Source organism: Peromyscus californicus, unplaced genomic scaffold (genome assembly GCF_007827085.1).
Source record: "Peromyscus californicus insignis strain IS unplaced genomic scaffold, ASM782708v3 Scaffold_5__1_contigs__length_169319896, whole genome shotgun sequence".
Classification (NCBI taxonomy): Eukaryota; Metazoa; Chordata; class Mammalia; order Rodentia; family Cricetidae; genus Peromyscus; species Peromyscus californicus.
The window spans coordinates 26614938-26641634 of NW_026294573.1; the positions used below are offsets into that span (position 1 = coordinate 26614938).

General features: G+C 48.0%; 1 protein-coding gene across 2 annotated transcripts in view; it reads left to right on the forward strand.

The window, feature by feature from the left end:
* The window catches only part of CUNH1orf94 (chromosome unknown C1orf94 homolog), a 43480-nt gene that overhangs the window by 10708 nt on the left and 6075 nt on the right, over positions 1–26697 (forward strand). For both annotated transcript variants that reach the window (XM_052718592.1, XM_052718593.1), the window contains exons 2-6: positions 8909–9597; positions 13605–13865; positions 15063–15238; positions 20459–20536; positions 24583–24779. In XM_052718592.1, coding sequence (XP_052574552.1) covers positions 8909–9597; positions 13605–13865; positions 15063–15238; positions 20459–20536; positions 24583–24779 — 1401 coding nt within the window. The remainder of the gene's footprint in view (positions 1–8908; positions 9598–13604; positions 13866–15062; positions 15239–20458; positions 20537–24582; positions 24780–26697) is intronic.

Consider the following 26697-nt stretch of genomic DNA (forward strand, 5'->3'; position numbering starts at 1 on the left):
ATGTATGTATGGATGGATGGATGGATGGATGTGCATGGGTGCATGGCTGCAGTTTGTGTATATGGTTGTGATATATGTATACATGCCTGTGGTATACATGTAGTGTATGTGCTTCACTATGGTGTGTGTACATGGTTGTGTGCCTGTACATGTCTCTGGGGTATACCTCTATGTGCATAACTGATGTGTGGGCATGGCTGTATAGTGTATAGGGAGAGGAGACCCAGTAATTTGGTGAGTACTGGACCTGAGTAGGAGAAGATGGAGGAAGACAGGCAACTTTGATGAGCTTGCTGCCCCGATTCCCTTCCCAGTGGTCAGAGGCCACCCTGGATGGTGTGATATGTGTGTCATGGGAACAGAATGTTGGCCTCTGATTCCATGTAAGCAGAAAAGCCAGAAACATCACCGTCTTCAACCCTAGCTAGGATGGGTCTCCCTTGGGGAAAATTCATGCTAGGTGCAAGAGCCCCTATCTCTCCAGGGAGGCCTCTCCTTGCCTGGAGCCCTTGGGTACAGTAGTCTAGATTGGCATTTGTGGTCTTTCAGGACTTGCAGTACATCACTCCAGGCTCCTCTGGATTTTAAAGTTTCCATTAAGGAATTATGTTATTCTAATGGGCTTTCCTTTCTATGTGATGTTTTTTTTCTCTTGCATCTTTCCATACCCACACATTGTTTTGAATATTTAGTGTTTTAACTGTGGCATGCCATGGGCAGTTTCTTTTCTGGTCTTGACTATTTGATATTCTGTGTGTTCCTTGTATCTGAATGGCTGTGTCTTTTCTTAATTTGGAGAAGTTTTCTCTTATGGACCTGTTGAAGATATGGTCTAGGTAACAGGTCTGGCATTCTTCTTCATCTATACCTATTTTGAATATTTGGGTCTTTTCATGGTGTCCCACAGTTCCTGCCTACTTCTTCTATTTCTTCATCCTTCTCTTCCTTCCCTCCTCCTCCTCTTCCTTTCTTCTTTGCTTGTGTGGTCTAATTCCTCTACTTTAACTTCAAATGTTGATATTCTGTTTTCTACTTGATCCGTTCTACTTGTAAGGAGTGAGCAGGTGGGGTTCCCTATGCAGTTTGAGCGAGCCGGAGACATGGAGGCAGAACCCAGAATTTTGGTTTGGGTTCTTGGTTGAACAATGAAGACATTTAAAAAAAATGGGGAGAATTTTTTTTTTTTTTTTGCCAGAAATCAATCATTCTCTCTAGACTCAAACTCCAGAATCTTGTTTAGTTGTCATTTAATTAATTTTAAATTTGGACTTAGAGGATTGTGACAAGCCACTTACTGAAGAGGATTACATCTTCATCCAATTGCCACATCACTAAAATTCCTCAGCCTCAGAATGGGGGCTTCAGGTTTCCCGCTGACTCCATTGCTCTGACTGTGGGACACACCTGTTCATTCATTGTTTCATTTGTTCAACAAATGCCCACCTTGGCCTCTGTAGGCCAAGCCCTGAGTTTTCTAATTGGGTTGTTGAGTTTTTTTTTTAATTCTATCTTCATTTCAGCTTGAGTTTTCTTCAATATTCTCAACTGAATTCAGTTTTCAAGTCTTGAGCTGTCTTAGATATTTCACTCTGCCATATGTTTTTGTTTTCTTGGACCTCATTCAGGCATGTACTGCTGTTCTCATGAAGTTCACTGAGCTGGTTTGTTCTCTCCTCTTTAAATTTGAGTTCTTTGATGAAGTTTATGATTGTTCTTGGAAGTTCTGTGTTTTAGAGTTCATCCAGGGAATTCTAATTAGAGAACATTTATATGCGACTGGTGGACTTCATGGGATGTTCTATCTTGGCCTTTCACATTATTTGTGTATGTGATAAGACCTGGGAATGTGGATTTCTTTCTTTCACTGGTTGTGACTGTGCGTCTGAGACTAGGCTTGAAGGTTGGGGATAGTGTGGGTGGGCAAGGTTCCCAGGACATCCCAGGTTGGGCTGGGGCACACATGTGTATCCCAGGCTAGTCCTGGAGGTTGGATATGGTATGGAAATGTTAGCCTCAGGCAGACTTATCAGGCTAGGATATGTGCCTGGGACCAAGCCTGGAGGTTGGGAACAGTACAGGCAGACCTACCAGACTGAGCCTGAACACAAATGCACAACCCAGGACAGGTCTGAAGATTGGGGAAGGTGCGAAGGGACTAGAGTCAGATGGAATCACCAGGCTGTACTGGAGCACAGGATGTGTGACTTAAGCTAGGCTTAGAGATTGGCTCTCAATTAGCTTTTTGTTGTTGTTGTTTTGGTTTTGGTTTTTTCAACACAGGGTTTCTCCTGTAGTGCTGATTGTCCTGGAACTCACTCTGTAGACCAGACTGGCCTTGAACTCAGAGATCTGCCTGCCTCTGCCTCCCAAGTGCTGGGATTAAAGGCATGTGCCCCCACCGCCCAGCCCCAAGCACATTTTAAGTCTTTGCTTCTTAACTGAATCCTGAAGAGAAGCAGCTATCAAAGGATTTGATAAAATTATGATAAAGTAGAAATGTTTTATAGGATCATCATACTACCCCACTGAGGCTATGGTAGGGAAAGCTCAGAGTGGTATCATGTAATAAATGCTAACACTTAGTCAATTTTCATAAATAGGACCTATGGCTTAGATATGAGGCTGAAAGTCCTGGCCTCTGGGAAGTGGTAGGAGTCAAGTCTAGTTTCTGCCTCCCTCCAGGAACTTACCTCTTAAGTGTTCTACCATGCTGTACCCCACCAGGTAGATACAGAACCATGAGGTCAGAGGTCAGTCTGCAGATGGACCACAGTTCAAGCCCGAGTCTGTGTGTGACTCCAACGCCTTCAACTTGCTTCAGTCATGTGGCCAGGACACTTGGCCTGGGTGATGTGTTTGTCGTTGGTCTAAGATGCCATAGCTGGAAGAACATATTTGTCTTGGTGTCCTCCTTCAGCGCTAACAATTTCCTGCTTGCATTTTTCTGTTGTTTGGCTCAGCCGAGTAGCAGTTTCCAACTTTGCTCTGTGTTATCATGTACACAGAACGGCGGCTGGGGAGCTAACAACATGCTTGCTTAGTCATTACGCTGGGAAGGGGTGCCAGGCAGTCAGTAGCCTTTATTTTTACACAATTCTGTACATTGCAAATGCAGAAATAACACAGCATTGGAACCGCAAGCACGTAATTGTCGTTTTCAGAGGTTGGTGACGCAGAGGGGCTAGCAACCTTGGCATGGCTTCTGACTTGATTCCTTTGTCAGGAGCCCAGGAGTTAGGTTGCCTTCCTGGAAGGATTCACTAGCTAGAGACTGGTAGATTTTAAGGCCTTTATCAGCCCAGAGGAGAGAGTGGACACCAGGAGAGGGGTGCCAGGACTAGCAAAACTCAGGGGGAATCCTAGGGGCTGGTGAGACGGTTCCATGGGTAAAGTGCTCTGTGCAAGAAGGACCTGAGTTCAGATTACTGGCACTCAAATAAATAAATGCTGGGTATGGCAATGCGCATCTGTAATCCTAGGGGCAGGATGGGCAGATTCCCCAAACTCATTGGACAGTCAGTGTCAGTCTAGCTAAACTGATGAACTCCAGGTTCAGTGAGAGACCCTGCCTGAAAAAAAAAAAAAAAAAAAAAAAAGGAAAGCCATCTAATGTAGACCTGTGGCATTGATGATATTGATGATGATCTGCACAAGGGGGGGCATATGCATACGTAACTGAAAGACCCCCCCCCCCACACACACACACAATTTTCTGGTGGATTCCAGGACATATGCTTATCTTTGAACTTAGCAAAGTTAGGTGGTGCTTAGAAAATGTTCCCATGAAACCCCAGCTGACTGCAGAGAGTCAGTGTTGGCTCCCTGAGGGTTTGCACCTCCTAGTCTCCATACCAGTCAGGGAATGTGGGCAGCTGATGAAAGGCCTTCACCTGTGCCTATGAGGGATCAGGCTAAGCAGGAGCAGGAGTTGGCAGTGGGGGTGGGGAGGGGTGTCTTCTGATTAGCCTAAGAGAATGCCAGCCAGACCAGAACTGAGTGCAAAGCCAGGCAGGTTGCAACAAGCAGAAGAAGCTGGCACAATTCTTGGCCAGGAGAAGGGAAGAGAAATTACAGCAGGGGACAGAGACAAGAGAGTTCATTCATACGTTTAGTCAACAAATCCTTGCCTAGCTGGAGCTTTGTGCCAGGTGCTGTTCTAGGCTCCAAGGCCTGTGTGATGACCAAGATAGAGTCCCTGCATTCATGGAGTGCATATGATGGGGAAGTAACATCTTTTTAATAATAATAATAAAGTAATAATAATAATAATAATGATAATAATCACTAGATAGAGGCAGCTGCCATGAAAGAAACAGACGGATGGAGACTCCCATAGAGCATGCCAACAAGAGAGGGTAGAACATTTCTTTAAAAATCAGACAGAGGGCTGGAGAGATGGCTCAGAGGTTAAGAGCACTGGATGCTCTTCCAGAGGTCCTGAGTTCAATTCTCAGTACCACATGGTGGCTCACAACCATCTATAATGAGATCTGGTGCCCTCTTCTGTTGTGCAGACACACATGCAGGCAAAATACTGTATACATAATAAATACATAAATCTTTTTTTAAAAATTCTTTAAAAAAATAAAATTTAGATAGAAAAGGCCTCTTGGAGACTATGGCACCTGAATTGACACCTGAATGTTACAGAGGAGCCAGGCAAGGAGCATTCCAGGGGGTTGCACAGATCATTCATTCTACAGGAAATGCAAGAGCCCTTTGTCACAGGAATGAGCTTGGCATTTCAAGGAATAGATAAAAGATCAATGTGGTGGAAGGAATGGGAGATGGGGCCAATTTGCGTAGTGCCCCGGGGATCATAAAGGGGTTTGGATTTTATCCTGTGAGTGATGAGAATCCACAAGGTGGTTTTAAGCAAAGGAATTGCTTGATCTGAGTTCTAAGAATGTCCCTGCTCTGTGACCATGGAGTTTTCTAAAACAAACAAGAAAGAGCCGATCTTATTTTCTTGGGGATAGAGGGGGCTGAGAAGACTGGGAAGACACGGGATTAAGGACTTCGGGGTATGTGAGGAATCTTGATCACTGCAGGGTGTTTGATAAAGGTTCTCACGGAGGCTTGGAGACTGGATGCTATCAGGTTGCTTTATTTTCCCCACGTGTTGATACCGGATTACTGTCATGCTGGAAGTAGGGTCTTTGACACTGTCCCCATGGCCTTGCCCTGGACTCTTCTCCAGTTAGACACGTCTAACTGTGAACAGGTGGAAGACTCAGAGGACATGCTCATCAGACATGCAGCTGACATGTAGCTGTCAGGGATGGCTCATGCCACAGACGACAGGCTGGAGATTCGCCATGCTGCTCCTCCAAGGGCTAGCATTACAGGATGTGGCAACATCCCTGATTGCATTCAGACCGGGGGACAAAGCTCAGGCAGGAGCTAGGGGACTTTGATGGAGGAACTCTCCAGAAAGAAGGCTGGCTGAGACTGGAGGAGTGAGTACAGGAAGTGGACCAGCTGTGTTCCCCCACATCAGCTTCCTCCCTAACATGGTGACAAGGTCCTCCGTCTTTCAAAGGGAAACCATTCCTGTCTGTGAAGTGGGAAGGGTGCTGTCAGGTGTCCAGGGGTGTGGAAGGATCGGTGTGGGCATGGATGCTGATACCAGGCCTCCCTTGTGGCTTTTGGTACATTCATAATCAATGATGCCTCGAGTAGCCTTTGAGGCAGGTACCTGGAGAGCTCACAGCCAGAGTGGGCACCTCTATTTTAGGTACAGTGTTTTCTTCTAACTTTTTTTTTTTTTTTGGTTTTTCGAGACAGGGTTTCTCTGTGTAGCTTTGCGCCTTTCCTGGGACTCACTTGGTAGCCCAGGCTGGCCTCGAACTCACAGAGATCCGCCTGGCTCTGCCTCCCGAGTGCTGGGATTAAAGGCGTGCGCCACCACCGCCCGGCTCTTCTAACTTTTTAACAACCCCTTCGGCCTTGGCAGAGTATCCAGAGGGGAATGAGCTGAATGAGCTGGGATTAAATTGTTCTTGGTGCCCACAGTAGTCTGGTGGTGATGGCAGACTGTGTAAAGGTGGGCTGGGGTGCCTTTTTTTTTTTTTACAGATCTAACCACTGATAAAAACAGGATATAGTCTGGCTTGCTATGTACCAGTCTTGCACTAAGCCCTTGTCTAACTTACCTACTTTACAATATCTTCACAGTCTAACCCTGAGAAGAGGGTGTGGCCTTAACTTGACAGGTACAAGAAAACAAGGCTTATACAGGAGCTAAGGGGCAGCACAGGAATTCCCACCCAACACCCACTGGTTCTTTCCCATCACCTGCCTTCCAGGCTGGGAATGATGGGAGTATCAGTTGGATGTCAAGTAGGGACCACGACTGGGGTCTTTTGACACAGAGACCTCAAGGTCTTTTAGAAGGTGTTTTTGTGGAGGACTTAAGGGATGACTTAGTCATTCAAGTACTCACCTTGAAGTGTGAGAGCCGAAATTCAATTCTCAGAAACCACACGAAAGTGGCGACATGGTGGTATGTACTTGTAATCCCACCCCTAGGGATCGAGACTGGAGGATTACTGGGGCTTACTGGTCAACTGGTTGATGAACTTGAGGTCAGTGAGAGACCCTGTGAGCAATGTCCCTGAGGAAGATAACTGAAGTTGACCTCTGGCTTCAACACGTATACTAGCACACATTAATTTCCCACATATAAACACACACACACACACACACACACACACACACACAGACACTGGGAAAAAAGCAGCTGCTTTCCTGCCACTTGGCACTTTTGAAGGTTCAGTGGCGACTCTGTATGTATGTGTGTAACCGAGAAACCAAATACAGACACCAGCAGACCGACTAGGGTGATGGCCCCAGGGTTCTGCTTCCAGCTTTCCCTGTGATTGGCATGTACAGCCTATGAAGGACCTTGTCTGTTGTGCCCCCTTCCCACCTCTCTTCCTCCTTCAGCTGGGTTAGTTTTAAAGGAAACCCCAGACATAATTGATCTGTACATATTTGGCATGCAGCTCTGATCTGAGAGATAAGGGCTGCTTTTGTTTGTTGTTTAAGTGTGCCCACAATGCCCTGCTCACAGTGGTAAAAAAATAAGCATCCTTGGGGTGGGGCTAATTCATAAAAGCTATTGGCATTTGGCTTTGCAAGGCAGTGGCGGGGGGGCGGGGGTAGGGAAAGCAAAAACTGGTCCTTCAAGTGACTGGTTCCTAGGACTTGAGACTCACCAGATTCCTTGAAAGGAGGAGGGGGAGGAGGAACTGAAACTTGGGGCATCCTCTTTACTCTGATTGTTCCAGGGGCACGGTGAGAGTAGGGCCTATTTATAGCCCTAAGTCTAGACATGGGAAGGAGGCAAAGGGAAGGGGTATTTGAGAGGGCCAGGGAGAGGGAGAGTGTGAAGGAAAGAGAAATTGAGAGCAGGAAGTGGGCCTTCCCCTGTGGACTGTCAAAGGCAGGCTCTGCCCCCCCTGCTTTTGAGTGAAGTGTGAGCCCACCTGTTTCTGTGCACATCTGTGTGCATCGAGGTGTGTGTGTGTGTGTGTGTGTGTGTGTGTGTGTGTGTGTGTGTGTGTGTATGTGAGAGAGAGAGAGAGAGAGAGAGAGAGAGAGAGAGAGAGAGAGCATATGTGTGTGTTCATAAGCCATAAGCCAACAGCACTACCAGGAAAGCAGGGACATCCCCTGAACACTGTTTTGGGTATTTCTTGTGCCCCCTGGGTAGTGGGTTGTCAGATAGACAGGGTCACACAAAGTGACTCTGGTTTACCCACGGTGAAGTTGCCGCAGCTGAGCCCCACTCATGCATCCCTTCCACGTTTTCCCTCTGCCTCTTAACCATCTTTCCTCTTTGTGTGCCATGAGAGGCTGCTGAGCAAGTTTCCAGAACATTCTACGCACAGGCAATGCTATCTACCCCTCCCAGGAACCCTTTCATGTATGCATAGTAGGTACTTCTAAACTGGGGGACCCTGGCTCCCCTGGGAATGCAGTGGAGGAAGGTTCCTCCTCACCAAGGTTGCTGCTGGGTAGTTGGGAGGGCAGGCTTATCACCTTCTCCCTCACCTGAGGAGAACCAGTAACCAGGAGCTAGGACTTCATTGGCTCACCAAGCACCATCAGGCTGTTGGAGTCTAGATCATTAATGGTGATCAGGGACAGGGGGATAGGGGACAGGGGACAGGGAGAACCTTATGAACTGGTTCAAGGTCCAACCAAGTGCTGCTGTCATCCACAATAATATTCCAATTCAGATGCCATGACCCTGTCAGAGACCATACCAGCAAGGGTAGAGGCAGATATCCAGATGGTCACACTGTGGAATCCAGGATTCAGGGTCCGGTCAGACTATGAGCCTGAGCTATGCAGACATTAAGAGCTGACAGGTGTATGACCCTTGTGACAGGGTGTCTGCACTGTTAAAACACCCCTCTGTGATATTCCTGGGAATCACACAAGGATATCAGAGTATCTGAGATTCTGACCAACTTGCTCAGGGTCACACAGATTGAAAGTGACAGAGGCAGGTGTGAACCTTACTGTACACTCTGCAGTCCCCCAAGAGGGGACTGGCTGTATTGTATTCCTGGAGACTTCTTCAGGCTCTAGATTTTATTCATTGAACTACTTAGTCACAGCCAGCCCCTTTGTTGCTGGGCAAATTTCCCAGTGAACCATCTCTCTGCTGTTTGTTGCCTTGGGGCCTGAGGAGGAGGGAGGCGACAGACATCTTCACCACTATAGCCTAGTGGGTGATGTTGGCTTTGTGTCTGCCTGGCCCATTTTTCCCCTCTCGAGAAAGCAACAGGTTTTTCTCATTAGGAAACACGTTTTCAACAGGCTGTGAACCCACCTTCTTTCCCCGAGGCCTGCCTCCTGCTGCACTAAGTCCACCGTGTCTTTGAACCTTTTGCAGAGCTCTGGAGCTGAGCAGTGGCAAGGATGAGATCTCCCTGCTGGTGGAGCAGGAGTTCTTGAGTCTCACCAAAGAACATCTCATCTTGGTCCAGGAGAGCTCCGGGGAGCTGGCAACACCTCTTGTCACTTCCCAGGGGACCCGAGAGCTGGCTTCTTGCTTTCTTGTGCCTCCTCTGGGGACAGACAGCACTGAATACCCAGGATCCCCTATAACGGCTGGTGACAAGCTTCAGGAGCAGAAGCTGTCCATGCCCATCATCAGTAGCAGACAGGACTGTGATTCGGCCATGTCTACAGTCACGGGCATCCTGCATGCCGCCAAGGTCAAGAGTGTCAAGGGATCTAAAGACAAGAGCCATAGCCTGGGTGCCTCTAATTCAGAGATCAGCAAGCTCCTGGCCCAGTTCCCGCTGAAGTCTACCGAAATGTCCAAGGCCCCTGACAACAAGATGGTGATGGAAGAGACCAAGGTCATTAAGGATTTCCTGCAGAATAACATGTTCAATGGCTCTGGACCCCGGGAGCCCATGGGGCTGGGCCCATTCCTGCTGCTGCCGCCACCACCCCCTTCTGCACCCGCTGACAAGCTCTCTGAGTTCTGTCCTCCGAAAAGGCAGCTCCCAGTGTTTGCCAAGATCTGCTCCAAGACTGAGGCTGACCCCACTCTTGAGGGCCACCATTGGATTGGTGAGTGGGACGGGGAGCAAGGATGTAAGGGGGCGTTTCAGGGATGAGGAAAGCTGATCAAGGCCGTGGTGCATCCTGGCGCAAAGCAAAACAACACAGTGTCTCTAGGTGTGTGTGTGTGTGTGTGTGTGTGTGTGTGTGTGTGTGTGTGTGTGTGATGCATACACACGTGCATGTCTGGAGGCCAGAGGTGTCAGGTGACTTCTTCTGTGGCTCTCCATCTTACTTCTTAAGATAGGGTCTTCTACTCACCTAACACATAGCCCACTGATTCAGCTAGAGTAGCTGGCCGGCCAGTGGGTTCCAGAGATCTTGGCTGCCTCCTCAGCACTAGGATCACAGACAGGCATCACCACGTGCAGCTTTTTATATAGAAACTGGGAATCCAAACCTATGCTCTCAGGCTGTTGTGACAAGCATTTCGCTACCTTAGCATCTTGCTGGGCCCTGGAAAAGGTATAATTTCTGACTTTACTAGGTACCCAGAGCACGCTGGAGGAAGTATTTACCTTATAAGGAAAGATCCCAGCCTGGGGTCTAGGCTAGAAGAGGAAATTGATTGGCAACTATGGATACTTAACCTCTGATGGAGGCACCCACCCTGGTCATCAGGACTGGTCCACTCTCTCTAGGGTTTAAGTTATCCAGGCATGGTTCAAACTGTTGGTCCTGGGATTTGTTCTCTGGGACTCTAGAGGCTTAGCTAAGTATATTTCCAACAATTGAATGAGGACTCCACAGTCTTCCCAGGAAACTCAGCCCCCTCCCAGTGCTCCTGACTCCTCCCTGGGTTTCTTCTGCATTGTGTATGCTCCGACGGCAGAGTCATTTGCCCGAAGTCCCCAGTTGCTAGGAGAATAGATTCTACTCATGCCAACCGAAAGAAAGGTCACCCCCAGGCTGAAGTGTGATAGTTAACTGACAGTGGCTGCATGGAGAGGCCTCAAATCCACTCCTTTGAGAAACAAGAACAAGATGACCTTCCAGAGCGTTCTACATTCTGGAGCACTTGTGGGACCCAAGGAAATCAGAGCTGAGATGACAAGCTGGACTCAGTGTCCAGCAGGCCTGGAGGAGTCACAAGGCTTTGGAATGATGGCTGTGGATGGGAGGGGCTTGAACCCACCCTCCCACCCCCCATGGAGGGAAATATCCTCTCCTTCTAGAGGTACTCCTCATGTTCCTTGCTGAAGGGGCTGAAGATTAGAGATATCTTGTCCATTTCCCCTCCCCACACTCAGAAAGTGCCTTTGTGCACAAACCTGTGGGCAAGGTGTGCCAGAGGGAGCTTTGCGCAAGGTGAGTGCATTCCTCAGGGAAAGCACAGGGACAGCACGTCTGAGGATGCCTGCATGTAGATTGGTGAGCGTGCTTGTCGTGTGTGTCTGTCTAGTTATGAGGCAGGGGGTGAGATAGGTATGTATGTGTGCATACCAGAGAGAGAGAGACACACAGACAGAGAGACAGACACACACACACACACACACACACACACACACACACACACACACACAGAGAGAGAGAGAGAGAGAGAGAGAGAGAGAGAGAGAGAGAGAGAGAGAGAGAGAGAGAGAGAGAGAGTCCGGATGTCAGAGGGGTCTTGCAGATGTTCAAGGGACTGACTGTAGATGTGTGAGAGGCTGCAAATATGCCAGTCTCTGGGGGAAAGGACTATTATTAGTGGGTATGTTATTTCAGCATTCTAGCTGGGGGCTAAACTCAGCAACCAGAGGAACTCCTGGAAGAGACTCTGGGGACATGTTCTGCTAAAATTGTCACCAACTCCTAAATTGGCCCTGGCTAGAGCAGTGCTTTCCTTTGCTAGGAAGGTAAGGTCCAGGTCCATGCAGAGGCTCTCGAGGCTGCTGGGCTGGATTGTAGGGGTCCATGATATGGTGGGATCACGACCACAGCCATAGGTAACAAATGAAGCACAGGGCCTCAGATCCAGCTAGTACAGAGCTCCCAGGTGCCTGCAGCCTGTCTAGAGCAGCTCAGAGCCATCCCCCTGCACATGGGCTTCTTAGCAAAGCTCTGCAGAGGCTTACAGAGACAGCCAGTCTGAGGAAGGAGTGAAGGGCAGAGGGCAAAGCCCACTTTCTGCTTCTAACAGAGAAATGCCTTAATAATAATTATGTCCCCATGTGAGTATATGTATGCATTATATAATATATAATAACATGTGTATACACATGTGAGTATTTGTATATATTATACGATAGATAACTTACGTGTATACACATTTGAGTATGTGTATTTATTATATAATATATAATATAACTTATGTGTATACACATGTGGGTATATGTATATATATTATATAACATATAATATAACTTAAGTGTATACACATTTATAAATCTATCTCTCCAGTTCTTGGTCCCAGGAGTCCCTCAAACACCCAATCCATAGATGCTCAAGAGCCTTATGCACAATGGCATACCACCTACCCACTCCCTCCTGCACACTGTAAACATCTATTGATTACTGATGGTGCCTGATCCAGTGTAGGTGCCTGATCCAGTGTAAACACTGTGTAAACGGTGGTTACAGCGTGTGGCCTAGGGAATAATGACAAGAAATTCTGTGTGTTTTCAGTAAGAACGCAATTCTTTCTTAGACTGTTTTCCATTCACTGCGCCACACGCAAACACTCCGTTTTTTGAAGAAAGCATGACAAAGCTGAGGGAAATGTGGGCGAGAGCTCTGCAGAGATGTCACGAGTGTCAGGTGTCAGAATGTCCTTCTGCAAGGGATGGATGCTCGGTGTGTGTGCAGTCAGACCTGAGTCTGACACCCGTTGAGTCCCTTCTGTACATTCCAGTCATTTATGATGACTCACTTTGTCCCTGTGATGTTTCCTGGTATTTGTCTGCAGTTGCTCAGGCCTGTGACACCTTCCTGATGGCCCCAATGAGGGTCTTGCTAAACCTTTCTTGGTTGAAGGATCCTCTCCAACAGACAAGATCCCAGCCAGTGTCTTCTCCCATTCTGTCTCTTTGTCACCTCATGGTGCCCATCTGCCTTGTCCTGGAGCTATTTCTGGGCACATCTCCCTCTTCCTTGTGTGAGCTCCTGCAGGGCAGCCTGGCTCTGACTCATCACTTTGTCCCCAGTACTCTGGGCAAGGCCTGGTGCTGTTGGGAGAGCTGAATCGCCTGTGGGAATCACAGCAGAGGTGAAGTTCATGATAAGGGACTAAGCAGCATGGCTCAACTGTGTGTTCTGTAGGGATGTGTGTCTCCTTCCCTAAGCCATGTGCCCCCTCATGGCCAAACCACATCCATGCTACCTCATATCCTTAGCCTGGCACTACAGACAGAAAGAAAGAAGTAAGAGAGGGAGGGGAAAGTGGTGGAAGAAAGAAGAGAAGGGAGGGAGGAAAGGAAGAATGAAAATGAAGGGCCAGCCATGGTGGTGCACACCTTTAATTTCAGCACTCAGGAGACAGAGACAAGCAGGTCCCTGTGACCTTAGGGCCCTGGTCTACATAGTGGGTCAACCAGGGCTACACAGTGAGGCCATGTATAAGAAGAAAAAAAAGACATGGGTAGATGGATAGGTGAATGGATAAACAAATGGATAGATGAATAGATGAGTGGATAGATAGATGAGTGGATGAATGAATGGATAGGTAGATGAACAGATAGATGAATAAAAGAATAAGTGGCTGGCTGGATAAACCAATGAACAGATGAATGGACTGATGAGTGAATGGAAAGATGGATGGATAAGGATGGATGGATGGATGGCTGAGTTAGGTGGGTGAATGGATTAATGGGCAGATGGATCAGTAGACAGGTGGATGGAGAGATGGCTATATAAGACAGGGAGGTCAGAAGGGGCAGCAATCAGAGGAGACTTCTGCATGAGCTTGGGGATGCACCTGACTGAAACACAGTCCCTAGTATGGCCTGGACCTCAGTAGGAGCTATGGGCTGCAAGAAAATAATCCACAAAAAGTATTTGCTTCTCAGAGGCTTTGACTCAATTTACTCTTTCTGTAGAACGAACCCCTGGTACCAAAGAGCTGACCAAAGGTCGAGAGAGCCTCTTTCTCAGCCAGTGGCCCCAGAGCCGGAAGGACACCTGTGGTGAGGAGGGTCACAGTGACGCAATGGGCACCATCTCAGTGACCCTGCCAACCAAGAAGCCCATGTGGCCGCCTGAGAAGAACCTGCTTTATGAGATTTTTGGGGCCACTAAGAACCCTGGTGGGCAGCTGAGGCTTCGAAGCAAAGTGGATATGGATGGACTGGATCTAAAATGTAAGTGAACCTTCCCTGGGTGGGTACTCAGAAACTATCATAGATCCAGGCAGGGGTACCTCATTCTGTCCATGGCCAAGTCACTGTTTTCTCTTGGGTATCAGGATTTTTAACTCCATAAAATGGAGGAAATGATTTTCTCCCAGCATCCCCTACGGGAATCCAATTGCTAGAGGAATGTAATTGGTTTTCAGAGATTCCACAGGCACAAACAACAACTGATGTGGTCCATAGCCCCAACCTGAGATATATTACAGCTTCTCAGTTTGCCCAGGCCACAGAGAAATCCATGCTTTGTATTATTTCCACATTGAGATTATCCACAGCCTGGCCTGGCTTCCTCTCCTTTGCTCTCCTACAACTGCTTCAGTCATAAAGTCAAAACCCCTTTCCAAACACAAACAAATAAACAAAAAAGGATGCCGTGGAGGGCCTTATTTCTGATTCCATGATCCATGGATGTCTCTGTAGAAAAGAAGAATCCAGTATTCATGCACAGTAACAATTAAACCTAACCTCATGCTTTAGAACTCAGTATTAAGTTAGCCCACACTGAACTATTTCATGTTTTTAAATGCTCAGGAAATCATTGAGAGCTAGAGAGATGGCTCAGTGGCTAAGGGTGCTTATTGCTCTTCCAAAGGACCAGAGTTCCGTCCCCAGCACCCACTTTGGGTGACTCACAAGCTTCAGGGGGTCTGACACCTGTCCTCTTTACACACAGGACATATACATACACATAAAGGAAAATGAAAATTAATCTTTAAAATATTTAGGAAGCCCTTGCTATATAGAGACAACAGCCTGCACAAAGTTTCTAGTGTTTCTCAGTATCCAGCCCTGGCCGGGGTGGTTTTAATCATTAGAGCAACAGCTTTGCATTTGTTTGTATAAAGCTGGATTTCGCCTTTGCAAGTAGGTGAAACACAGCCTTAGCAATGTGGTTTCTTGCATACCTTGCTCACCAGCCTCATTTACCAGTGAGTGATGGAGAGAGAAGCCATTCCTTCCAAATGAGCAATCGGTGCACTAATGATGGTTGCCTGGAGTTAGAAACCTCCCGGACTTGGAAGGACCCTATTGGAGTTTAAAGGACGTGACCCTGAGAGTATGCATCCCGGCTGGTTATAGTACAGAAGGCATCCAGCCTCTCCCTGCTGCAGGCACTGAGCTACTCTCCCATGCTGTGCCTTTCAGTTAACCCACCGACAACGGTGCCGGACAAGAACAACATTAAGTATGCTGGGAATGTTTTTGCCCCACGTTTCACCACAGCCTTGACCTCGACCACCCTGAACCAGCCTCTCTGGCTCAATCTGAACTGTCCACCTCCACCCGTGTTCTCCAGCCACTCTACCTTCCCTCAGTATCAGGTAAGTCGGTGGCTCCGGCTCCCCAATGGAGCCTGCTGTACCAAGAGCCTTGGGACTCCCCTTGAACATCATCCCTAACCATAGGTCACATGAGAACAAGAGTGTACAATGTCCACCTGTGAACCTCTGCTGCTATTTTTCTTGTAACCATAATGACTCACCACTTGGTACACACACACACACACACACACACACACACACACACACACACACACACACACACTTATGGGCTCACACACATGCATACCATGCATGTACACATGATCTTGGGATCCCATCTGAAAGGGAGTTAGAAGTGCCACACAAAGGGATAGGGGAGAATTTGTAGCAGGGTTTGAAATTTTGTGCACGGAGCTTATTTATGCAGGGATAATGTAGTTTCTTCATTTTGTCCACTTAACTTAATATCCCTTAAGAGCCGTGGCCCACTTGGTAGAAGGAAGAAAGAATCAAATAAATGTCCACTCTAGTTTAAGCCTTTGTCCGATCCAATAACTTAACAGTCCCCTTAGGTAGCGCTCTGTGTTTTCAAGAGAGGCGCTCAGCATCCAAGATTTCCCCAGCTTCAGTTCCCACTCCTGGCTCTTCTCCGTCATGTCCCATAGTTCCTCCAGGAAGCCAGGTCTGGAAATGGAGAAGAAATTTGTGTCACACTTAACTTGTCCTCCTCCACGTTCCTTCTGCTCGGAGCCAGTGTCCTTTCTCTGTTTACCACAGAGCAAGAAGTGTATGGCTTAGACATCCTAGGTAGGCGGGGAGCCTCTCTACTCTAAGGACTCCCTGAGCTGATGCCCCCTGCATCTCCATCTTAAAGGGGCTTAGCAAAGGACCAGTCTCTATTTTGTTCTCAACTTTTTCAGGAAGAATGAATCTGCACTTCCCCACCCCACCCAGGACGAGGTGGAGATCATCCAGGGGAAATCACAGAGCATCATCTTCACATTAGTAATAACTTCTTCACACAGTCTCGAGAGAAGCATCTGGGTCATTAATTCATGGCTTCCTTCACTGGCATTCTTAGCCCCTTGCAATTTGGGGCTTGCCTAATCCCCATTCATCTATTCACCTGCTCATTGGCTGACTCATTTTTATTTATTTATTCATTTTTCTTAAGTAATCTTAAAGACCTCTGCTATGGGCTTACTTCAGGCTGAGCATTGCACTAGGAGAGGGCACTCAAAGGTGATGAAGAGGCTTGGAGTCCAGTGCAAGCTCAGGAGCAAATCAAAGATGGGGGGGATACACTCGACCTCAAAACTAAAAACAACTGCATGCTTTCCTATGGTGGGAAGTCACTCTTGCTGAACACATGCACCAAGATCACAGTGTCGGGCTGCACTGCGATGCTCCACCGACTTGGCTTTTTCAAGTGAATAAGGTTTGGATATATTTTTCTGAGCCTAAAGCCTGTCCTGTGTCTTCAGAGACACAGGTGTTCATATTGTATGGCTGACTGTGACTTTCCTACAGAAGGAGGGAAACTGAGTCAGCGCCTCTGGATGGCAAGTTTCTAGAAGCAGAGAGTACTTTCTTGTAGATCAGAAGATAGATTTTTCTATAACATGCATTGGAAGTTCAGCTCAGTCTAGTGTCTTAGGCAGCTGTATCCCCAGGCTCATTCTGAAGCGTTCTCTGGCTGCTGCTTATTTTGGTCTTTCTGCTGTATGTACCCATCTCTCTGTCCACTTGACTACTCATCCATATTCCTATCCATCCATTCATCTACCATTTGTCTACTTATCTTTACCCATCCATACATCCTACATCTATCCATCCATCATCCACTCATCCATCCATCCACCCATCCATCCACTCATCCATCCATCCATCCATCCATCCATCCACTCATCCATCCATCCACTCATCCATCCATCCACTCATCCATTCATCCACTCATCCATCCATCCATCCATCCATCCATCCATCCATCCATCCATCCATCCTTCCATCCATCCATCCATCCATCCATCCATCCATCCATCCATCCATCCACTTATCCATCCATCCACTCATCCATTCATCCACTCATCTATCCATCCATCCATCCTTCCATCCATCCATCCATCCATCCACTCATCCATCCATCCACTCATCCATCCATCCATCCATCCATCCATCCATCCATCCATCCATCCATCCTTCCATCTATCTATCCATCCAGCCACTTCTGCAAAAAAGTGATGCCCTGGCTTGGCTGGGAGGACCTACTAGATTCTGTGAGACAATTCAGGCAGTGAGTGGGCCCAACTGAAATTGGCCATGAAGGAGCTGACCCTCCCAGATGGTGGCCAAAGACAGCATCTCTGCCTTCTCATAGTGTCTCATAAGCTCCTAGTGCTTGCTTTGAGACAAACTGGTCAGAAGGCAAATCTGGAAACCAGAAGATGGGTGAGAGGGTTCTGCAGCATCTGCACTGTGTGGCCTTGGGCAAGTTCCTTAACTTCCCCAGTTTGTCTGGAGGAGAGCCAGGCTTATCATAATTATAGCAGCCACAGAGACTGATTTGGTTATAAGGATTAATTGAGCCCAAGCATGGGGAAGGACTCTTAAAATCCCCAGTGTGACACAGATGTTCATTGCATTAATATTCAGTTAAGGCCCTCCAAGAAAAGGGGGTCAGGGAGTTCAGTAGACCTTGAGGGGACAGAGAGAATAGGGGACTAGTCTATCACGGTCGGTTCCACACAGGGCTGAAGGAATAAAGATGAGGCCCCCAAATCCAATTTACTCAGAGCGCCATGGTAGAGAGACTCAGGGATAGGAAGACAAGATTCCTAACACGGAGCATGAGCATCCTCAGATGAAGAAGGGAAGCCATGTGGGGAAAGGCCATGGCCTCAAGCGAAGAGGAGTGAATGCTTATTCGCCCCTACTCGCTCACGATTTTCCAAAGCTGCAATTCTGACAACTGCAAAGGTCCCTAGAGCCAGGCAGTCTTTCTCATATTAATGAACGAAGCAATATCTCTTACAGGGAGGGGGCAGGGCTGGCCAGCTGTGTGCCCTCCATTGGCCCCAGTGTGGCCTAGTGCAGAACAGGTGGTGTTGGTGGATGGCTGCCTGGTGTTTGCAGTCCTGGAAGAGGTGGCAGTTAAGCTTGTCAGTGGAGTAGAAAGGAAGCAGCAGCAGAAGAGCCCTTAGCAACCTGCCCAGAGGCCTTGCAACTCAGCGAGGGCCAGGAATGAGCAAGGTCATCCCTTTGGCAGGACTTCTCTGGCCAGGTCCATACCAGGATGGGTTGGCAGGGACTGGGCTGGCTGGCCGAACTGGTTGCAGAACTTTAAGCAATAGGGCACGAGGGGTGGGAGGGGTGGTTCAGGGACTGGCTTCAGGCAAGGACGGGTGGAAGTGGGAGGGGCCAAAACAGGAAGGAAGGTCTCAAGTGTCAGTGCTTAGTGACAGAGGAACTGCAGGGCTCTCTGATGGGATGTGTGATTCTCAGAGACTTGGAAGCTGGAAAAGGAAGAGCTGGGAGGCTTCTGGGGTAACTCCCCATCAGAGATCCTGGAGCCCTTCATGAGGAGCAAAGGACATCATCAGAAGCATGGTGTCCACTCACTATCACCATTTTGGTGACTGACACAAATCCAGAACAGAGACAGCACTTTGGGATGAAGGATGCTCTGGAAAGATGTCCTGGGCTGAGAGGTGCATTAGGCTTTGAGCATTATGCTAGGTGCAAAGTGTCCAGCTTTTTAGCATCTCTGGCCACACTGGATAAAGAAGAGTTGCCTAGAGCCACACATTAAAGTTAGGGGTGTACAACCCAAGGCCCATGGGTTACAAGAGCAAACGTGTTTACTTTACATGACATTGTGACAAGACGTTCATGCCCTAGAATCATTCTATCATTACAAAAGAGCTGCAAAACAATTTTAGGATAATGTTTTAAGTAAGCTTACCATTTTATGTTAGGCTGCATTCATAGCTCTCCTGGTCCCCATGTGGGGACCCAAAGGGCTAGGTTGGGGCACCCTTGTGATGTAGATAATGACTAGGTGGACAGCTGGAGGGGTCATGGGTTGGCCCACCCTTTGTAATATTTCTACTAGAGGTGTGAGTTTTGTGTCTCTATGAACACATGATATCCCAGGCCCCACTCTTAGAGCTATAAGTAAAATTTCCATCCCCTTGGACTAAGCTGCCAGAGATCCTAGAGGGAGGGGCCAGTGGGGGATGATGGACAGACATAACATTTACAGAGTCCTTACTATGTGGCCAGGTGCTTTCTCAGCTCTTTGCTGGCATTCCTTTATTTATCCTCCTGCTTACCCTCACCATGAGCTACAGATACACAGAGCCCCCCTCACAGAAACCCAAATGAGCACACAGGGGGCATAGCTGCACATCTGTACACAGAATCACAGCTGGCAAGACCCAGGCCCCTACACATGCAGATATACTTGAACATGGGATTTAACAGTGCTGGCATCCAGATGTATAGGACACCTCACATCTTAGGTGAGAATTGGCTTAGGAAAAGGTAGAAAAGGTGATAGCTAAGGAGACAGCTCAGTCCTTCAATTAAGTGCTTGCCTGGCAAGCTTGAGGACCTGGGCTTCACCCACCTGAGCTCAAATAAAAAAGCTGAGCATGGTGAGGCACAGTTGTGAGCCTAGTACTGGGGAGGTGGAGACAGGAGGATCTTTGGGGCTTAATGGGCCAGACGACATAGTCTATGTGGTAAGCCTCAGGCCAGTAGGAAACCTTATCTTAAAAACAAAAACGAAAACCAACCAACCAAACAACAACAAGGTGGGCAATACCCGAGAAATGACACAGGAGGTCCTCCTCTGGTCTCCACCCATGTGTATGCAGATAGCAACAGTGACAATGGGGCCATTCCCACAGGCTTCACAGGCCTGGCCCCACACACCTGTGAAGATAAAGGAAATACCCTCAGAGAGGTGAGGTAGCTGTCTCAGGGACACAGGTCAGCCTCTGAGAGACTGTCAGTCTTTGACACTCTCTCCTAAACATTCCTGAACACTCAATTAGGCTTTGGAGTCTGTTGAAAAGGGCCTTCCCGTGTGGCCTGGGCTGTGTTGGCCCCAGCCAGGTCCAGTCAGCTCTAGGCAACTTCATGGAGTTGGTCATGTGGGGGATGGGAGGAAGTCAACCCAGGATGTAGATCTAGGCCTGTGGGTCGGATGCCGAGCAGCTCCCACACCCAGGCTAGGGACTCTTGCCTAGCATCGGGAACCTCTCTCTTTCTCCTTAGGGCCTGTACCCACAGCGGTCAACAAGGATGCCCTACCAGCAACCTGTGCACCCCCCGCTGGGGTGCTACTCCAGACAGGTAAGTAGGTTCTTCCCTTGTACGCCTTGGCTCCATAAGGTCTTTAGGTCAGAAAGCTATCTGCTCCTTCATCCTTGCCTAGCGGTCATCACCGTTATTTTCTGGACCATCACTGACTTATCACACGATGATACCAGATGTCACTTAAGAGTCTTTACTGCATGATAATGCCAAGCCTTTCCCGAAGGCTTCTACTGTACTAGTCTAACCTTCTCAACCATCTTTATGGTGCATGCTATTGATGGGGAAACTGAGGCATATAGAGATTAGACCAAAAAATTAACACATAAGTTTGGGTTTGCTGTGACAACAAGTACTTCAGTGACTCAGAGACTTTCCAGGAGTCTTTAGTTCTTGTTTGGGAATCTCTGGGTTGGCTGGACTGGGCTGTGGGTCAGCATAAGGTCTGTTCTCCTTTGTCTTTTGGGGTCTGAACTGAAGAGGCAGGAGCTGTTGCTTCTCTCCCATTGGATGACAGAAGCACATAAAGATAAAGAGGAAACTCACAGTGCCCCCAGAAGCCTCAGCTCTGTGCATGGTGATGTCCACACACTTTCAGTTGACCAAAACCCTACAGCTCTGCCCAGTGTGTGTGAGGCAAGAGTCATGTTTATGCTATGTGGGCTGGCTAGTTCCCACACAAGACACTCAGTTTGGTTTGAAATTCAAATAAATAATGAATACATTTTTAGTATAAGTAAATCTTAAATATTGCACAAGACATATTTATGTTAAAAATACATTCACAGTTTATGTCCAGTTTGGATTCAACTGGTGTCCCGTAGTTTTATTTGCTGAATGTGGCAGTATGAATTACAGAGGTACTTCAGATACAATTGCCTCTTAGATATTAACTAGGAAGCAGCCTCGTGTTGTTGGCCACCATGCCGGACACCTCTTGTAGGTAGAAACACGAACATACTCCAATAAGGCAGCAGAGGTAGTAACAGACCTACGTAGATAGAAGCAGAAAGAACTAGATAGTGGGCAGGGAGACAGCTCGGTGGCTAAAGTGCTTGCTTTCCAAGAATGAGGAATGGACTTTGGACCCCTAGAACCCATGCAAAGCTAGATGCAGTAGCATGCATCCGTAATCCCAGTGTGCTTATGGCAAGATGGGAGATGGAGACAAGAGAACCCCCAAAAGCTCATGGATCAGCTAGTCTGGCATTTATAGCAGTGAACAAGAGACACTGCTTCAAAACAAGGTGAAAGGTGAGGACTGACACCTAAGGGTGTCCTCTGACCTCCATGCGTGCACTATGGTGTATGTACCCATACACACACACACACACACACACACACACACACACACACACACACACACACACACACACGAGAAATACATGTATTTATTTGCATGCTCCCAAGCTGCTTAAGCTAGCATACATGCTCCCACATACTCATCGACAGACATGGAAGCATGCCCAGAGGTACTGAGTCTTGGGGCAGAGATGGGATATGAGCAAAATCATTTAGATTGGGGACATAGAGGGGGCTGAAGACAAGTGTTCCACATTCCCAAGTGGACTTGCACTTCACATACAGGTCCATGGACAATCCACATCCTCAATTCCAGATTCTTCTACCTTGATGCTTCCCAGGGAATCCCACCCTGTTTCTGAAAACCTTTTCTCTGTGCTGGCATGTTCTGAGCTAGTATGTTCTGGAGGGTAGAGATGGGCCCATAGGTAAAAACTACCTTGAGCAGGATGCTCCATCAGGAATAAGAGCCTTCCCCATCCTAATTGGGATGAGAGAGCCTGTTTCAGGAATCCCAGTCACATTACCTCCACCTACACACAGTAACACCTCATCCTGGCTCAAAGAGACTTTTTAGTCGATTATGAGTATGTATATATTTGAAGGATTTGTATAAACATGGTAGGAACTTTAAAGATGGAGGCCACTGCTGTTTATTGGTTTCTTTCATATTCTTCTAGGGACATCTAGTTATATAAGTATTTCTGAACAAGTGCATCATTCTGGGCACACTGTTCTATGCTTTTGTTAGAGCTGAGTGTATTTGGAGGTAGTTTCTAGAGGTGCATAGAAGCTGCATGTGATGGCTTTGATCATCCCCATGGAATCATGGGCATATCCCTGGACAAGGCTGGTGTGAGTTCTGGGACTCACCCCTTTTATTCTAGTCTCTACCAGGACCAAACATTTTTCATTGTGGAGAGCAGGGACTCTGTGGCCCCCACAGAGTGTGTCCTGTGAGGTGTCCTCCTCTGTCCTGTCTATGAACTAGTGGGACAGCTGTCCTTTCAGGGTTTCAGTACCCACATTTAGTGTCACTGGACCCTGCATTCTCTCTTTGAGTGGCATGGCAAAGATTGGGGGAGGGGCTCAGCTTTCAAAGAGTGCACAGCATAGTAAGGCTGGAACAGAACTGAACTCTGGGCTCTCCCTGGGCGTTCTGGCTGCAATTTGGGACTGGAAGCACTTGCTAAGCTGGTTATTTTACTTCTCGGAGCCTCAGCTTCTCTACCTGCCAAATGGGAGTAATGGGGGCCTGTGTTAGTTATTTTGCCCATTGTCATGATAAAATAACTGACGAAAGCAACTACAGGAAGTTTTGTTTTCATTTCTCTGCCCAGTTCGAGAGTACAGGCTGCCATGGCGAGAAGACATGGCCTCAGGAACATGAGGCACTTGGTTACATTGCAGCCACAGTTAGGAAGCAAAGAGAGACGAAGGCTGCTGTTCAAGTGGTCTTCTCTCTCCCCTTTTATTCGGTCAAAAACCCCAACCCCTAGGGCTGAAGCAGCCCACACTTAGGGTGGGGCCTCTAGCCCCAATTAAACTTCTCGGGAACACCCTCACAGTACACCCTAGGTGATTCTAAATTCCATGAAACTGACAGGATAAGATCAGAGGGCTTTGTCTCACAGGGTTTAGAGATGTAGTAACAGAGGTTAGGTGAAGGGTCTCCCACAGCCCAAGGGTTTCATACATTTCATACATACTAGCCCAGGTTGTTTTTTTGGTTTTTTGTTTGTTTGTTTGTGTTTTGAGACAGGATTTCTCTGTGTCATAGCTCTGGCTGTCCTGGAACTCACTCTGTAGAGACCAGGCTGGCCTCAAAGTTAGAGACCCACCTGCTTCTGCCTCGCAAGTGCTGGGATTAAAGGCATAAGCTACCACCACCCACCAAGTGGGTTTATATTAGACATGAATATGCAGGGAGAAAGGGGGCTCTTGAGTATTGTGGCTTCTATGGTGGAAATTCAGAAACTTTCCTAGCTTTGACAGAAACTCCCCTCAGCACACAGGAGAATCAATGTGAGGAAAGGCCTTCCAGTGTATAGGCTGCCAGTAATGGGACCTGTTGTTCCTGATGAGTGCTCCCCATCAAGTCAGCAGATGCTGTCTTCTTAGTGCTCCCCCTTCTTCGTGCCTCCTCCCTGACCTCTCTTACTGCATTCACTCTGCTGTCTCAGAGCTGGAGCAGTAGCAATGAATAGCATGGTGGTGCCCTTGCTTGTTGAGGGTAAGAAAGTGGGAGCCCCAGTTCTCAGTGAGCATTTGTCCAGGTATTGGCAGAAATCCTACTGAATTCCCATCTTCCCCTCAGGTTTTTGTTGCCCTGCCTCTTTTTTGAATTTTTCTTATATATTATCCAGTACTGTAGCCACTAGCCACGTGCGGCCATTTACAGGAATCGCAATTCGATAACATCCGGACTTCAGCTCCTCATTCATCCCAGCTGGATTTCAAGTGTTTGATAATCATAGCTGGGCAGTTCTGCAGCCGTCCTCACAGCACAGACCTGTTCTTCCCTGGCAGGAGTTTCCACTGGGCGAGGTTGTCTAGGGCGCACAGTCTATTGAGGTCTGAAGGTAGAATCCAGCAATGTGAATCACAGCAGCTAGACCCTCCCCACACAGAGTAGATAGTGCTTGTCCATTTTACAGATTAGGAGTTTGAGGCTCAGATACACAAGGCAGGTAAGGGGCACACAGGTTGATAAGGTAGCAGCTGGGGTTAGGGTTAGGGCTGGGGGATGTTGATCATGTCCCTTTCTTCTCTCTGCCCTGCAGGTGACACCATACAACCCACAGCAGATGGGACAGCAAATTTTCCGCTCTTCCTACACCCCTCTGATGAGCTACATCCCCTTTGTCCAGCCCAACTATCCATATCCTCAGAGGACCCCTCAGAAGCTGCCTGCCAACCCCCGAGATCCTACCCCGATGGCAGGAGATGGGCCTCCATACCTCTTCCCCCAGGGATATGGGTGAGTCCTTAGCCATGATGGGGATGGGGAGCTGACCTGCATCTAGATGGCTGTAAGAGAGGACAGATGAATGGGGTAGGCTTCATAGAGCCTTTCTTGGTACATGTGCCCCACGGTGGAGGCGGTGGGGGGGGGGGTATGTCTTTGTACCTGTGCCCAATGTCTCTGAGGACTTGGAGGGAACACCTGTAAGCGTGCCTGGGCTGGGATCTAGGAGGAGCCTTTTGAAGGTACTTTGCAGACTGCCACCTACAGGCCAGTTGTAGAATTACAGCTGCCCAATCAGAAGCAAGTGGGCTCTCTATTCACTGCATAGGTGCTGCTAGTGGCTCATAATGCCCTCTCATTATCATTGGATGATTTGCAAAGAATGTGGTTAGCTAATCTGTATATGACTCCTATCCACTTCCTGATGCATCTGGAGTCCTTGCCGGGCTAATCTTTCAAGAATCCCCCTCTAGACTTCTGACAGGTCTAGGTGAAGGGTCTTCCACAGCTTATCCACTGAAGCCCTATCCCCACCCCCAATCAGTAGAAAAGTCTGGTATTTCCTGGGTTTGTATGAGGGGCTCAGCTGCAAACTCCTAACACAAACTGGGGCTTTAGGATAAAAATTCCTCTGGATTGTGCAGGGTGTGGAGTTACAAAGTTGTGCTTGTTTTTAACATAATTGACAAGTAGCTACTCACTCCAACAAACCAAATGCTTAGCTGATATTGGTGACCCAAGGCAGGAAGCACAATACCACCCCTGTGGACCTCAGAATCCTAGGCAGATCATGAGGCATGTATGTCCCACCTGGAAAAACTCAGGTTCTAAGTGAGGATCAAACTCTCTAGGGTGACATTGATTCCTGCCCACCCCACTCTGTCCAGCAGACACCCTTTTCCTACCTGACCCACTGCTGCATGACCCCAGACTCTCACCCTTTGAATCTTGCATCTCCCTTAATATCTTGTGGAAAAGGATCAATGTTTCAAAGAGGTTTTGATAGTCAGATCTGTTTGGGGGAAACTGTGAGAAACAAAGACAAGCAGATTTCTTAACAGTTGGAACTCTCAGATCATTTAATTGCCTGGGGTGCTCAGAGAACGTTCAAGAGGTGATCGATGGTAGTATTTGAATATGATGCCCATGACTTCTTCTTATGTCTTTCCTTTCTCCTCTACTTCCTCCTCTCTTCTTCTCCCCCTCCTCCTTCCCTCCCTTTTACTTTGTAGAGCACACAGCATGGCACGCTGAACCTCCACCACTATCCTCATGCACACTAGACAGTACTCTGTTAATTCATGGAGTTAATGTGAACTTAGCCTATAGGGAACTCATAGATAATAAGGTGGATTTCTTCCCTTCAAAAAGCAGAGGGCTGGGGGCTGGAGACATGGCCCAGCTTACTGTTCGTGCGGAGGACCCAGGTTTGGTTCCCAGCACTCAGCAATCGGCAGCTCCCAATCATGTGTAACTCTAGTTCCAGGGGATCGAATACCCTCTTCTAGCCTCTCTAGGCACCCCCACACATATGACATATATAGACCGATGCAGACACACATATGCACACATTAAGAAACAAATGAGGACTGCCAGGACTGGACGGCAGATGCTCTGGTACGGTGAAAATGAAGTGGCCCCAGGCCAGAGGCGGGATCTCTGATGGCTCAGAGGAGATCCGAGTGAGTGGCTAGAGGAGGCAATCTAGGCAGGGGGGAGTCAGGCCCTGCACTGGGAAAGGGCAAGGCAATCACTGAAATGCCCCCTTGGGCTCTTGATTTTGAGGTGCCAGGAACTGAACCCAAGTTCTTACTCATGCTAGGCAAGTGACTTACTGCTGAACTGTTCCTGAAGCCCAGAAGAGGCAAGGCAAACAGGAGGCCTGGTGATGGAGGTGTGTGTGGTTTGAAGTGTGAGATTTGTGCCTGGA